This window comes from Loxodonta africana, chromosome 23 (genome assembly GCF_030014295.1).
Source record: "Loxodonta africana isolate mLoxAfr1 chromosome 23, mLoxAfr1.hap2, whole genome shotgun sequence".
In the NCBI taxonomy this organism is placed as follows: domain Eukaryota; kingdom Metazoa; phylum Chordata; class Mammalia; order Proboscidea; family Elephantidae; genus Loxodonta; species Loxodonta africana.
In genome coordinates this window covers 3,288,508-3,304,234 of record NC_087364.1, presented here as the reverse complement: position 1 = coordinate 3,304,234, position 15,727 = coordinate 3,288,508, and the positions used below count along the sequence as shown (strand labels likewise).

General features: G+C 44.6%; 1 protein-coding gene across 4 annotated transcripts in view; it reads right to left on the bottom strand.

Moving 5' to 3' along the window:
* Positions 1 to 15,727, bottom strand: part of CARS2 (cysteinyl-tRNA synthetase 2, mitochondrial) — a 78,983-nt gene that overhangs the window by 44,317 nt on the left and 18,939 nt on the right. For 3 of the 4 annotated variants that reach the window (XM_064275225.1, XM_064275227.1, XM_064275228.1), the window contains exons 4-7: positions 14,385 to 14,456; positions 14,174 to 14,279; positions 10,312 to 10,395; positions 4,146 to 4,275 (exon numbers count right to left, since the gene is read on the bottom strand). In XM_064275225.1, the coding sequence (XP_064131295.1) occupies positions 4,146 to 4,275; positions 10,312 to 10,395; positions 14,174 to 14,279; positions 14,385 to 14,456 (392 nt within the window). The remainder of the gene's footprint in view (positions 1 to 4,145; positions 4,276 to 10,311; positions 10,396 to 14,173; positions 14,280 to 14,384; positions 14,457 to 15,727) is intronic. The other variant, XM_064275226.1, reaches the window with a different exon arrangement.

The following is a 15,727-nucleotide window of genomic DNA, read 5'->3' as shown; positions in this document are numbered from 1 at the left end:
TCCTAATAACAAAACCAGACAGACATCACAAAAAAAACTACCAAACAGCATCAATATTCTTATGTCACAGATGCAAGATTCCCCAACACAATGCTAGCAGACCAACTCCAGCAACGCGTAAAGAAGACTATGTACCTTGACCAAGTGTTACTTATACCGGAAACACAAGATCAGTTTGACATGTGAAAATAAATTAATGTAAAGTACCATTTACGGGCAAAAACCACATGATCAACTCAATAGCTGCAGAAAAAGTATCAGAAGGAAGCCCAATGCCCTTTCGTGATGAAAACCCCTTAACGAACTAAGAGGAGACGGGAACTTCCTTGCCATCTATGACAAGGCCACAGCCAACCAGACACGTAATGGTGCTCACCTCTGACTGAGACCATCCATACTGAACTGTCTCCCTTCCTGCCTAAGTCAATCATTTTCCTCTCAGAAAAGGCAACGTAATAGTTACTTCATTTTCAGCAAACACGGATAAGCTAACTGATATGATCTGGGGAGGGACGAGAAGAGGAGACACATCCCGTTTCTAAGGAAGGGGACCTCATGCTCCTAGTTCACTCTACACAGATCCTGGACTGAGATGCTGCCCTATGGACTTCAGTTCTTTGTTCTCTTCTGGAACATTGACAAAATGATGTCTAATAATCATCTGCAAAAGTGCCAATCCCCCCCAAGCTACAAGCTCTGCGATAGGGAACCAATGTCACATCCAACGCCTAGCAACCCAGGAGGCATGTGCAATTAAAGCATTGTTAATCTGAAGAGCACACACTTCAGTTCAACCCAGATCTGAGTGCCCATGTGTCAGTACTGTGCTACAGCCTTGCTGGGTGGGGGAAAGAGGACCGGAAGGGCTGGACAAGGGAGATGAGACCAACATAGTCTGCCCTCCAGGAGTTTACCTTTAATGACTCCAAAATAGTAAAGGAAGGGATCAGAGAGAAGATATTCAAGAAGCTGAAGGGACAAAGGAGAAGAGGTGCCGGCCCAGTCAGGGGTCTCCGGGGTCTCCTAAAGGAGGTGACACCTCTGCTGACCCCGGGGGTAGACAGGAGCCATTCGGCAAAGAGGAGACGAGGACTTCTCAACAGAGAAAACAGCATAAGCCGAGACAGCTGGCGTGTGGGGGAACCTTAAAAACTCAGCACTGCCAGAGTATAAGGTTCAAAGCACAAGTAGTGAGAACAGGAGCTGGAAGATTACCTAAGGAGCACAGACGTCGTAGTGCAGGCAATAAGGAGCCCTGTGATCATTTAAGCAAAGGAGTTATGCGGCCGGATCTGTATCTCAGAGTCACCCCAATGGCAGTGTGAAGGCTGGACAAGAGAAAGGTACACTAAGAGGGTACGTAATAGTCCTCCACCGTATCTCCGTCCCTTTGTCCCATGTGGTGGCTGGAAACTGTGCCACCAGTATTTCAAGTACCAGTAGGGTCACCCACAGTGGACAGGTTTCAGTGCAACTTTCAGACTAATACTAGGAAGAAAGACCTCGCAATCAAATTCCAAAAATTAGCCAATGAAACCTCATGGATCACAAAAGAACACTGTCTGACTCACTTGCTTTGGACATATCAGCAGGAGGGATCAAATGCGGAAGGAGGACATCGCGTTTGGTGAAGCAGAGGACTGGTGAGGGCAAGGGAGACCCTCTGTGAGACTGGCACATAGCCACAACAATGGACTGGAACATGCTGGCGATCTTAACGATGACCCTGTACCAAGCAAGGTTTCCTTCTGTCGTACGTAAGGTCATCAGGAGTTGAAGTCAACTCAACAGCAGCTACCTATCTGTAATAGTCCTGATGAAGGCTGAAAGATCTCAGATCAGCAGAACTGAACAAGAGGGGAGCACACACCTGAGAACTATTAGACAGGAAAAAAATACACCAACAAGACCTACTGACAGACGGGATATATGCCATAAGGAGAGGTTCCAGACCACGCTGTCCAACAACTTTCTCCACTGATGGACAAGCTGTGTATCTGTGCTGTCCAATATGGTGGCCACTGGCCACGCACAGTTCTTGAGCAGTGCCGTGTGGCTAGTGTGACCGAAAAACTGAGTTTTTAATTTTATTTAATGTTTATTAATTTAAATTGCCATGTGTGTATGGCTAGGGCAACTTCTGTAGAATAGCACATTTGTACAATCTCTATTAAATTCTACCTTGAGTAACTGGCGAGACGGTGATGCCGTTAGCTAAGACAGGGACCGTGAGAATAAGAGTAAGTCTGGGAGAAGATGGGTAAATTCACCTTCAGAGCTGCTGACTGAGGTGCCTTTGCAGCACCAGGTGCCTCTGTCAAACAGACAGCTGGACTCAGAATCAGAAGACCAGCCAGGTATGAGTATGGCAGGTAAAGCTAGGGAAGAAGGAAGGAGAACACAGGAGGAAGACATAAGAAAAAGAGGCATTTGGGCCAGGATAGAGCCACAGGGAGTGCCTGATATTTAAAGGGAAGTCTGAAGAGAGGGTCACAAATGACATAGTGCAGACTCACTCAGAGACGCAGAACACCAGAAGAACGCTGTTTCACAAAAGCCAAAGAAAGCGAGAGAACTGCGAGGAACCAGAGTGCAGGCTATGGCAGAGGGACCACAGAGAAGTGAGCAGCTTCCTCCTGACCGGGCATGGACACCAAGACCACGGTGACCTGGACAAGCTACGGCAGAGGGCCACAGAGAAGTGAGCGGCTTCCTCCTGACCAGGCATGGACACCGAGGCCACGGTGACCTGGACGAGCTACGGCAGAGGGACCACAGAGAAGTGAGCAGCTTCCTCCTGACCGGGCGTGGACACCAAGACCACGGTGACCTGGACGAGCTACAGCAGAGGGCCACAGAGAAGTGAGCAGCTTCCTCCTGACCAGGCATGGACACCGAGGCCATGGTGACCTGGACGAGCTACGGCAGAGGGCCACAGAGAAGTGAGCAGCTTCCTCCTGACCAGGCATGGACACTGAGGCCACGGTGACCTGGACGAGCTATGGCAGAGGGACCACAGAGAAGTGAGCAGCTTCCTCTTGCCCAGGCATGGACATCGAGGCCACAGTGACCTGGACGAGCTACGGCAGAGGGCCACAGAGAAGTGAGCTGCTTCCTCCTGACCGGGCGTGGACACCAAGACCACGGTGACCTGGACAAGCTACGGCAGAGGGACCACAGAGAAGTGAGCGGCTTCCTCTTGACCAGGCGTGGACACCGAGGCCACGGTGACCTGGACGAGCTACAGCAGAGGGCCACAGAGAAGTGAGCAGCTTCCTCCTAACCGGGTGTGGACACCGAGGCCACGGTGACCAGGACGAGCAGGGAGTAAACCAGACAGCCGTGTGTCACACAGTTCGTAAGAGGTGTGGTGAAGACAGAGCACCTCTTAAAGAAGCTTTGCTGACAAAAAGACAAATAAGGTGGACGCTAGAAGGGAATCCAGGATCAAAAGCGGATCTTTGTTTAATCATTGGAGGTTTCCTAATACAGAGAAGTCTTGTGCGTGTTTGCTGCCTGAGATGAAAGAGCTGGCACAAAGGGGCAAGATTCTGGAGGCAGGAAAGTGAAAGCAGATGGGGGTGCTGGATGAGATTCCACGGAGAACCAGCTTTGGGAGTTAGTGCGTGGCGGGGGGCACAGATAGCTGGTCTGCTCACTAGTTAATAAAAATGAGGCTCCCAAAAAACCATCTGTCCGTGAAGAGCACACGAGCACTGTGTGGCCCAAGGAAGGTTGCACACTCCTGAAGACACTCAAGCTGCTGGGTCGGCAGGTGTGGAGTCACTCTAGATGTCCCCACTCCTCGACAAACTTTTTCCTAAACCCACCTCAGAAGAAAAATTAAGGTAAACCTGGGACAGCCTTCGACATGGAAGGAAGTTAAGACCTGAACTGTAAATCAGCCTTTCCACTAACACACGGAAGGGCTGATGCAAGGAGAGACAGATAAGCAGTGGTTTTGTTTGTTTTACTTCTTACGGCTAGTCATACCAGCACTAGCTTTTCTTCTCAGACAGCCTGCCTCCTTAGCACTGGTTCTCAGCCTGAGCTTGATAACATCTATGCCCTCTGCTGACCAGACCACGCACTGCTTAACCTTTAACACAAACACAGAACACATAAAGTATCCAGGAAACCCTTACCTTGACATGGTAGAACATTCAATGTGCCAGCCAGGTCTTCCAAGTCCCCAAGGTGATGTCCAAAAAATCTCCTGGGGTTTAGATGCCTTCCATAGGGCAAAATCACTGGAGTGTCGTTTGTCAGAATCAACTGCCAATAACAAATGGCTAATGAGCAGGGTAAAATTTAAAATTAGCACACAAACAAAAGTCACCATGAGAGTGTGATGACAAGAAACGCATCTCAAAGATTCTATTCACTCTTACAAGTAACTTCACATTTCCTCCTTCATATATTTTCCTCTTTCCAGCAAGACAGATGGAATGACTACTAAATAATTTTATATAAAATATGTCAGAAGCATGAGGTCTATCAACAGAGAGGACAGAGTCACTATATTAAATAAGTAAAAATTTCAAATACACACAAAAACCTTGTTTCCAACAGAGACACTGAACTGAGTAGTCTCGTTTTTCCTTACCCTTTGTGTGAGCACGTTATATTTATCTACAACCATGAGCTTCAGAATAATTTTTTCCAAACAAGAGAATAATCATATACAGTGAAAGAAAATTGCCAGAGCATTAGTCACAGACAAAGGGTAACAAAGCTCAGAAGAGAAAGGTTATATGAGTTGTTCTGAGTTTTACAATGAGTCAACATCAGCTTCTATTTACTTCTAAATCCAAAAAAAAAAATTAGGACCTACTATAGCTCTGAAAATGTTACTACACCTGATTTTCAAGGCATCTCCTGCCCCGTTTTAGTAAAACCTGACAAATACTGTACTAGTTTAAATGCTGGCTGTTCACATCCAACTCAAGGCCTCTTAACTGTCGTTAATCAATGATGTCTGCCTTGTGTCGAGTATACACAGTAATGGCGATGAGAGTTCAGATCAGCTGGAGACCACTACTCCCTAGGAAACACACACCGCGTTTGAAGTGCTACCTATCCAGCGATGAGTAAGACAGACTTGCTGCCCTCCAGGAGCTTACAGGCTACAGGGCAAGACAAAGACGCAAACAAACAATGGCTAGGAATGAACAGCCAAGGGACATAAGTAATACAGAAGGGGGACGGAGGGGCTGCCTGAGGAAAGGCTTCCAGGTTCTGAGGAGAAGGGGCAGGAATTCGCCGGGCAAACACAAACGAGGAAAGCAAGCTATCCAGGTGGAAGGGATGGCACGGACAGAGCAGAAACGTCAGAGTCTGGTGCAAAGAGAAATGCGTCACCAGTATGTGTACGATTTTAACACTGAATCAGTCTCGCTTCCTAAAACACATCTCATTTTCAACACTTCCTATGTTTAGAGCCCAGCAGTCAAGAGCTTGGCTGCTAACCAAAAGGTCGGCAGTTCAAATCCACCAGCCACTCCTTGGAAACCCTACAGGGCAGTTCTACTCTGTCCTACAGGGTCGCTATGAGTCGGAACCGACTCAACTGCAACAGGTTAGGTTTCGGTCATGTGTAGGGGAATCCAGTTGTATGTACTGGGTTGGAACATACATATGCAACACAGTGTCCATATGAGGCAACTTACCTTTTTCAGTAATGCTCTAAGTGTTTTTGGAACTCCTCTGTGCCACTGTTTTTGAATAGTCTCAGTGGAGGTAAATAACCCTTGAAAAGGAAGACCTGCTTGTCAGATCCATGTTAAAGGGAAGAAAAGTCAGTGACTGAAGATTATCGTCCTGCCAGATCACATGGTTTGTGACCAAACGGGAAGATGCTCTGAGCTAGAACACCAGCCGCTGTCACCGTGCAGCCCCTATCCCTGGGCCAGGTCACCAACACTCACCATAACCTCTCTCACTGCTTGACCAGGACGGACAGACTCTATGAGCACAAAGCCTCCCATAACACCCTTTCCCCTGTGGTACTGACAAGCATTTTCTAAGTTAAACTTGGATGGATTTAAAGATTTAAAACTTTTTCTGTCGGCGCAGACACGCACACTTTTTCTCAGTCAGACTGGACGTACCACGTTCTCATTACTAATAAAAAGACTGGACTTCAAAGTAACAGAAGAAAAAAGAGAAGGAAAAAAAAAAAGATCTTTGGGCCCCCAAGATAAAGGAATAACTCATACATGATGGAAGGAAAATTTATGGATAACATCAAACTTTAATAACACACTGTGCTGGAAGACAATTGAGTAATACAGTTAAAAAATACTTAAGAACAGGTAAGCCAAAGATTTTCTATCTAGCCAAACTTACTTTCGAGTAAAAAGGCAGCAAACTGTCATTAACAGGCAAAGCTCCAGGAACTATCATTCCCAAGGAAGGGCTCTTCCCTCCGAACTTCCTGGGGAATGGGCTTCAGGAAGAAATGACCGTAGAGACGGGTGGTGAGCACAGAACATGCATTTACATGCAGAACAACGACTAAGCAAGGGACACAGGGAGCAGGGTAGTACGTAACCGCAATACGCTAGGACACTAAACACAGTACACCAGCTTTTTAACATGTTTTCAACAATCACATTGGTGGCGGTGTAGAAACTGTTATTCTGAGGCCGCTGGGCTGTAAAGCGACTGAATAAAGCTCTGATTACTGAATAGTCTAACACCCTTGGTATCCTTCAAACCCAAGATTTTCCATATGGGGAAAAAGGAGATACAAAAGTAAAACAGAGGAGGTTAAGTAAACATCCACAGTGGCGAATCTGACTATTCATATGACCTTTTGTGGTATTTTAAGGAGCCCTGGTAGCCCAGTGATTAGGCGCTCAGCTGCAAGCCAAAAGGTCAGCAGTTTGAACCCATCAATTGCTCCATATGAGAAAGAACTGGCAGTCTGCTTCTGTAAAGATCACAGCCATGGAAACCCCATGGGGCAGTTCTACTCTGTCCCATAGAGTTGCTGTGAGTCATAATCGACTCGTCGGCAACGGGTTTTGGGTTTTTTATGTGGTATTTTATTTATAAATATGTTCGTTACCTCTATCAATTGAAAAGGCCTATAAACAATGACTGATGCAGCAGTAAGTATCCTTGGTGCCCACGTTGTTGCTAGGGGCCCTGGAGTCACTTCCAACTCAGAGCGACCCAACGCACCACAGAACGAAGCACTGCCCGGTCCTATGACATCTTCACAATCTTTGCTATGTTTGAGCCCACTGGTGCCCATACTGTGGTATAAAAATACCTTTTCCCATTAAAGGAGAACAGGGCTTACAGGAGAAATGACTTACTCCTGGTCTGGGGCAGGGAATGCACAGAACATCTGGCCGTGTCAGAGAGAGAGCAACACAGCCATCCAGCACTGCTAGGCTTGTGTTTACAGTACTTGTAAGCCAACTGAAGAAGCTCCCACTGGCGAAAGAGGCAATTTGAGGATCAATAAGGATAACAGCAATAGAATTAAGTATATCAAATATGTTTAAGTACTGGAGTCACTGGTGATTAAAAAACAAAAGTCTAATTGGTTACCTTCAGAGAAACCAACTCTGCATTTTGAAGCTGGGTAAAAATAAAGGAAAAGACTTGCATATTTATCCTCCCATTCCTATGCAAAGTGCACCACTGGGTAACGGAAGAGCAGCCTATCTCTATACTGTGGTTACTGTCTGGCGCCATTGAGCAGATTCTGACTCGGCAATCCCATGTGTGCAGAGCAGAAATGCACCGCAGCGTTTTCAAGGCTGTGACCTTTTGGGTGCAGACCCCCGGGCTGTCTTCCGAGGCGCCTCTCGGTGGGTTTGAACTGCCAACCTTTCAGCTAACAGCTGAGCACTTAACCGTTTGCACCACCTAGGAACTCTCAATCTGTCTAGATAAAAGCGTTCCAGAAAACTGACAAAGAAGAAATGCTAGAATCAGAGTATCACCTTTTTGCAACTAAGAATGTAAGCGTGGAGCAATACTGGCAGCTAACAACATGCAGAGAGATCTTACGCATCTTTTGATGAAGAACCACCATCTATAAAGTAGACCTGTCCAGAAATTCATAATCTGATTAAGCCTCTAGATGAAGCTACCAACTTGAAAAAATATACATGAGACAGAGGGAAATGTTACACACCACTACGAGAACACAAGCGGCAAAATCCCACCTCAGGAAACCACAAGACTAATGACGCTTCTTTCATCAAATCAACTGCAAGGGGGAAACCACAGACGAAGAAGCATTCTAAGAGACATTTGTTTTCTCTTGTATCACCACAAGAATAAAAAAGTTAAAAGTTTTGCTCCTGAAATGATATATGTCAAGGAATTAAAAAATTTTCACTGTGTGTGAACAGTCTTATTACCTCTATTTTGTACGTCTGTATTTCCTAATTTTCTGTTATTTTTATATTATATGCAAAAAACAGGAATTTCAGAAAATTTAATTGTGTTCACGCAGAACCTGTACACGGATTAAGAGACAGTTGTTCAAACAAAACCAGGCATGTTGCATGGTTTAAAGTCAGGAAAGGCATGAGTCAGGGTTGTATCCTTTCACTTTACTCATTCAGCCTGTATACTGAACAAATAATCCGAGAAGCTGAGCTAAACGAAGAGCAGGGCATCAGGACTGGAGGAAGACTCATTAACAACCTGCAATATGCGAATGACCCAACTCTGCTTGCTGAAAACGAAGATGACTTGAAGCACTTACTGAGGCATTACATCTCAACATAAAGGAAACAAAAACCGTCGCAACTGGACTGATAAACATCACGATAAATGGAGAAAAAACCGAAGTGGAAAAGCTACTGAAGTTGTTAAAGACTTCATTCTACTCGGATCAACAATCAACAGCCACGGAAGCAACGGTCAAGAAATCAAATGATGTATTGCACCGAGCAAATCTGCTGCAAAAGACCTCTTGAGAGTTTAAAAAGTAAAGATGCCACTTTGATGACTAAAGTGCCCTTGACCCAAGCCATGGTATTTTCAAACGTCTCATGTGCATGCAAAGTTGGACAGTGAAAAAAGGAGAGAGAAGAGCTGATGCATCCCAACTGCGGCTGCTACTGAGGAAAATCAAACGTACTGTGGACCGCCAGGCAGTGAGCGAAGCCATCTTCTAAGACATAGAACCAGAATGTTCCTTAGAAGTGAGGGTGCTGAGGCTCTGACTCGCTGACTTCGGACATGTCACTGGGGAAGACCAATTGTTCAAAAAGGACATCCCGGTTGGCGAAGTTGAGCATCAACGAGAATGAAAGAAACCTTCAATGAGATGACTTGACACAATAAACTTAAACACAGCAAAGACTGTGATGGGAGCACAGGACAGTGTCACATTTTGCTCTGTTACACACAGTTTCCATTAGTCGAAGCTGACCTGATGGCAACTAACGACATTTGTATATTGCTTTTGTACAAGAAAATAATTTTAGTTTTGAAAAGTATTGATGATGCCACAAGGCACATGGCAGCCATCTCCTCGGCGGCCACGCCTCATGCGCACAAATGATCTAGAGACCTTCTGTTCTGGCCGCTGTGTGGGGGTAAGTAGTATACCAGCGATGGGGTAAAAGTGAGAAATAACATTTCTGAGAAGTCAAATAATGCTACTAATTAGACTTAAATGGAATATTTTATGAGGCAGTAGGATAATGCCTAAAAACTGAGATTTAGCTTGAGCAATTTGTCCTGCAGGGCTTCTGCTTTTGTTCTCGTTTGGTTTTCCTAAACAGCATTCTTTTAAAATTATTTCTAATTTACATCTATACACTTATCTCCCTCCAAAAACGAGGACGCTGATCTAACAAATCGTGAGAAAAGAACAGAGTGCGGGACAAGAGCCAAATACACGTGGAAACCTGAAATATCTGCTAAGAACAAGATGTGAAGAGTGTTAAAGTATGCTACCGTGTGTGTGTGTACATGTTTTCATATGGGAAGGAATTCTCAGGAAGGAAACGAGAAACGGGTGAGAAGTGCTGCCTTCAGGGAGGAGAGCTGGGGAACCAATGCAGGAGTGAGACAGGGACGTTTCACTCGCAGTTTGAATTTTATATTCTATGTTTTACCTATTCAAAACAAACAAATTAGATTTAAAACATTACTGAGCTCAACCATACGATCAACATTACCACGCTCTGAGTATGCGCAGGTGCGCAGCTCTGGGCTAGGCACGTGGGAAAGCAGAAAAAGCCAAGTCTATGCGTCCTACAGCCTCCCAAGCAGCTACGATGCCAGGCAGAGGTTACGTGGGCTCAGAGGGCTCAGCTATGGTCAACCCACCTGGCTCTCCAACTGGATCCAGGACCACGCCGACTAGTTTACCGTACTTGTCTCCTCTGGATTTCAGGTCAAAGTAGACATTGCCTATTTTATAAAAGTAATTATGAAAGGCATCATTTCTCCATCTTAAACATAAGCACTTACCTAAGCTCAATATTACTAGACTTTAAAGACGGCCTATTGCATTTGGCCTTAATGTGGTCCCTTTTACTAAACAATGAGAGCAGAATTAAGTCAACAACCCTGTATCATAAAAGCATTCATTTGTATACATCATGAACACATGGAAGTGAACAGGAAAACACAAGTGTAATTCTCTGTCAAACATTCAGACAATCTTCTTAACGGGAATAAAGAAAGGTGTTAACCTTAACCCTCGTTCAGCTCTTGGGCTTTATATTCCACCCCAAGTAATAAAGGAAACTATTTCTTCCTCCAAAAACCTCCTAAGGCTGCCTTTTACTTAGATTAAAAAGACCATCTCCACAGTTGCGGTGGACTGACACAGTGGCTGCCGACAATGGGCCGAAACTTAGCAACGCCTGTGAGGATGGCGTGGGACCAGACAGTGCTTCCTTCTGCTGGACGTGCGGTCCTATGGGTCGGAACCAACTCCAACGGCACCTGACAACAACACACCTGAAGTTATCTATGCAGCACTTCTTTTACTGATACACACATGGTCCTTTTCTCTTTTTCTGAGGTTGAGGGTAAAGATAATCTCAGATCATGAACAGAACCAGTTTTAACCCTTTGCTCTCTCTGACTGCAGGACTTTAAGAAGCAGAGCTGAGAAGTGAGATGTTCAGAGCTAAAAAAACAAACCAAAAAAAACCCGTTGGTGTCAAGTCGATTCCACCACATAATGACCCAGTAGGACAGAGAACTGCCCCACAGGATTCCCAAGGAGCGGCTGGTGGATTCGAATGGCCGGCCTCTTGGTTAGCAGCCTAAGCTTTAACCACTGCACCACCAGGCTCTGTTCAGAGCTAGGAGTCTAACAATAGCCCATGCTAACCCAGGAGCACCCCACAGCTACACAGGCTGCTGCAGATTCCAGGGTCACGCTTCTGCTAAAGAAGAAGACGGTACTGACGCAGGCTGTGAAAGTGGCCATGATAAATATCACAAATACACATCTCCAAACCCGTGTACCCAGGAACCGCATTTAACTTTACACGGCTATCAGGACCAAAGATGCGGCAACTTTCTAATCTTTACACATTTTTGTTTTTAATCTTCATGTTTCTTTTATTAATACTGTTATACATTCTTATCTGTACTATCCTAATCGGGAGCACTGGCCTCCAAAGTAGGTTATTCCAAGATAAAAGAAACTTTGTTATCGGCAAATAACAAGCAACAACGCACGAACCAATGACAGGTTGAAGCAGCACCCAAAGTCGTGTGCACTGGTTCTCATTTTCCAGGCCAAGATGCAGGAAGGCTAGGACAGGTTCCTCGGCCCCAGCGAACCACCCGCGATTCCACACTACCCATCTCGTCAGGTCAGGGCGCCTCCTTTTCATTCACAGGTTACCACTCAGCTCTGACGACGTGGTGACAAAGCAATAAAAAGTAGAAGAGATACTGAGGGACTGAGGGAGCTGCTCTACGTACCAGGACAGACTAGGCTCCTAGTATTATGAGTAACACTACCATATGTAAACAGGACTGTGAAAATGCTTTAAAAGAATAGAGAAAATGCTCTCTAAAACAGGAAATGTTTTCCTTTACTTTTATTTCCCTTTTCAGTTTATTTAACAAATGGTTTCCTCACAAATAGTTCAAAGATCAAATTACAACCAAGTCTCTGTGGAACTGTCACAAACTCCAAATTAATGGAATTTGAGTTAATGTAAATTTCTATTAAATTAGTTATAGTTATGTTACCATCATAAATTTACAATACAGCATAATAATAAAACAAATTGCATTTATTCTTAAGGGATGCCAGGAGGAAGGTCTCTAAACATGAACATTAATTAGCTTATCTTAAACAATGGAAGCACACGGTTTTATGTCTTATTTCAAGTTACGCCACACAAGAAAAACAATTCCTTTGTTCTCTGAAGCAAACGCCAGTTTAGTCACGTAAGCCCTTTAAAATAAGTTTTTCTTGTAAATAAAATCTCAACACAGCAAATCTGGTAAAAATAAGAACACGGCAAGTGCTCCCACATGCCCAGACTACTGAGTAAATTCCGTCCATGTTTACAGGAGTCCTGAGGGTCCCCAGCATTGATTGTATGCTCTCAAGTATAACTCATGAAGCAAAGATGCCCACAGTCCAGTAAGCCCTATAAACAGTGTCTATCACTTGCAGTAAGCATTTCAACACCTGCATATATCCAGCCCCGGACTGGATACAAAGCCCTGGTGGCAAAGTGATTAAGAGCTCGGCTACTAAGCAAAAGGTCGGCAGTTCAAATCCACCAACCACTCACTGGAAACGCTACTCTGTCCTATAGGGTCGCTGTGAGTCGGAATTGACTCAACAGCTACGGGTTTGGCTGGTTTTTTGGACTGGGTACTAGAATGGCTTATTCAATAAAAGCAAAAGACTTTCATGGCCTAAGAATCTACAGCCTAGGTGGGATTAAAGAGCAGACTGAGTCAACATGTAATTGGCCACCAAATGGTACAGAACAGGCTTAAACTCAAAGAACAGCTCCCTCTCTGCTGCATTTCATGGTTGGGGTATGAGGGGTGGGTTGGGTTTAGATTTAAGAAGAATGGCTAGAAAGGAGGAGGTATGGCTGAAGACAACGCTTCCGCTTTTAAGTAGCAAAACGCCAGAATACTAATCTCATCCTTAAGACTACCAGCCAAAAAAGAAAAACCAAAAACCAAACCCACTCCTGTGGAATTCATTCTGACTCACAGCGACCCGCTAGGACAGAGCAGAACTGCCCTACAGGGTTTCCAAGGAGTGGCTGGAGGATTGGAACTGTCGACCTTTTGGTTAGCAGCTAAGCTCTTAACCACTGCGCCACCAAGGCTCCAAGAGGCATCCCTTAAATACACTAAACTCCACCAGCGGAAATCACCACACAAATCCAGAACATGACACTTTCTCTAAGACAATTAAGCTGGTTACTAGGCTCTTCAGAAAGTCCGTAACAAGGGAGAAAAAAAATGGGGAGACTGTTTTAGATTCAGAGAGACCAAAGAGACACAGCAACCAAATGCAGTGCGTGACCTTGAGCAGATTCTGATTCGGGGAGGTGAAGGGAAAGCCGTGAAAGAAACTTAGGGCCAACTGGGTAAATTTAAGTACGGGTAGGCTATTGGGTGTTATTCAGGAACACCGTTAATTGTCTTTGGTCTAATTATGACACTGTGGTCATGCGGAGGAAAGCCCTTATCACTCAGACGCAAGGTGAAACACTGAGGGGCTGCAGTGCTCCCACGTCTGCAACCTGCTTGCCAACCGCCCATCACACACATCGAACAATTACACAGCGCACACAGGAATGAAGGGAGGGGGCCTCTGGAGGTGCTGATTTCCTCCCCAACTTTTTGTTACAAAATTTTTAAACAAATACAGTTGACAGAAGAACACAACGAACGGCTTTGTACTTACCAGCTAGACTCAACAACTGTTAACATTTTGTCATATTTGCTTTATCTAGGCTAGTTCTCTCCCTAGGACTGGGGAAAATATTTTTTAAAAGAATTGATTCAATAGTTTTGCAAAGAGACAAAGTAACTGCAGAAAAGCCCCTAACATTTTCAGTATAAGAACCATACCAAGAAAAACCTTAAAACACTTGCCCTGAGTTCCAACAATTCATAAATATGTCTGTTTTCTCAAAACCTTACCAGTATTACCAATCATCAGTTTTGATATACACCCTACCTTTCGACGTTGAATAAGCATGTCCGTTAGCAATTATTCCCTCAATGAAAGAAATTATCTGAGGAATATTTTCAGTTACCCTCAAGTACACTGTGGGTGGGAGTACCTGAAATAAAGAGAAAATGTATGTGTTTCCCAGAGCCGCCACAACTGGTTTTCATTGTTCAAGCTTTTTATCCCCGGGGATAGGAAAATCAGCAACCAACTATACCTTCAAGGCTGCCATATCTTGTTTAAAATCTTCTTCATAAAAACTGGCAAGAGAAGTGGGTGATATATTCATCTGCAAAAGAATGAGACCAACATACTGAGAAGTCTGGAGTATTTACGACAGAGCCATACAGAAGCGTGATCCCCCACTGCACGATGCCCAAAGCCAGCTCATTTCTTCCACGACAGGGCAGACAGCAGGGACTGGGCTACGTGGCCCCGCCGTGGCTCAGCCTCAGGTTGGCACCGCCCCTTACAAGGGATGCATTTAGCTTTAGCTTAGCTAGTCACAACAGTGTATTGACCCTGTTTTCCAGTTAGAGAGGAAAAAGGAATAAATGTCATGATTTCCATGATGTAATAGCAAACAAACAAAATCAAAACAAAAAACCCTCTGCTTTTCTCAGACAAGGGCAAAACCCATCTATTCTACATAATCACAAGAAACCTGAGTTCCCACTGTACCCATTAGCCCTCAGGATGCAATATAGAACAAGTCAAGAATGCTTTAAAGACCCTACAGAAATATTTTGAAAATAACTACGACACATCAGAATCGGGTTTTTAATGAGGCGTTATGTCCCTCGGGCACTACGAATGGGCTTCTGGGGAGAGGTAACAGCACGAAACAGAAAGTTTAATTCTGAACGTACGCTCCGTTTCTGGGGGCACGTTTATCTGCAGCCTCTGTCTGGGTCTCAAAGGGGCCTGTGGTACGTAACAGGGCTTACTCAGTACTGTTATTACTTTTACAATGGGAAGACATTCTATGATAAGAAACAGGAGACACTGTAAGTTTCTTAACCGGGATTCGTAATTGTTGATTTTGTATGCGTGAACAGTGAGCCACTCAAACACAGTAATGTTTATTTATAAGCGTCTATGATGACATTTACCTTGCCTGATCCTCACACGACCCTGTGAAGCAGAAATCCCCAATTTACGAGTAAAGAAGCATCAGCTCCATACAGTAAACCGCTGTCTCAATCTAAACAGCACGTGTGCAGCCAGGACACCAACTGAGCCCGCTGATGTCCACATCCTCCCACCCCAGGGTTCTAAAACGTCACAACATCACTCAGCAATCAACGTGCCTCCTAAAACCCACGACCAAGGAACGATGACTGAATAAATAAATCTTGTGAAGTAAGTATTGCTACCACAGTGTCTTTTTTAGCTTTGTGGTCTTAGACAAGTCAATAAATGTCTCAGCCTTTGTAGCACAGAGACAATACTATCTAAGAGTTCCTGAGACTGCTGTCAAGATTCAATGTAGTATAAGGGTAAGACAAGTGCGTAAATATAAAATAACACATTACTATCACTATTAAAGAGATAACATAC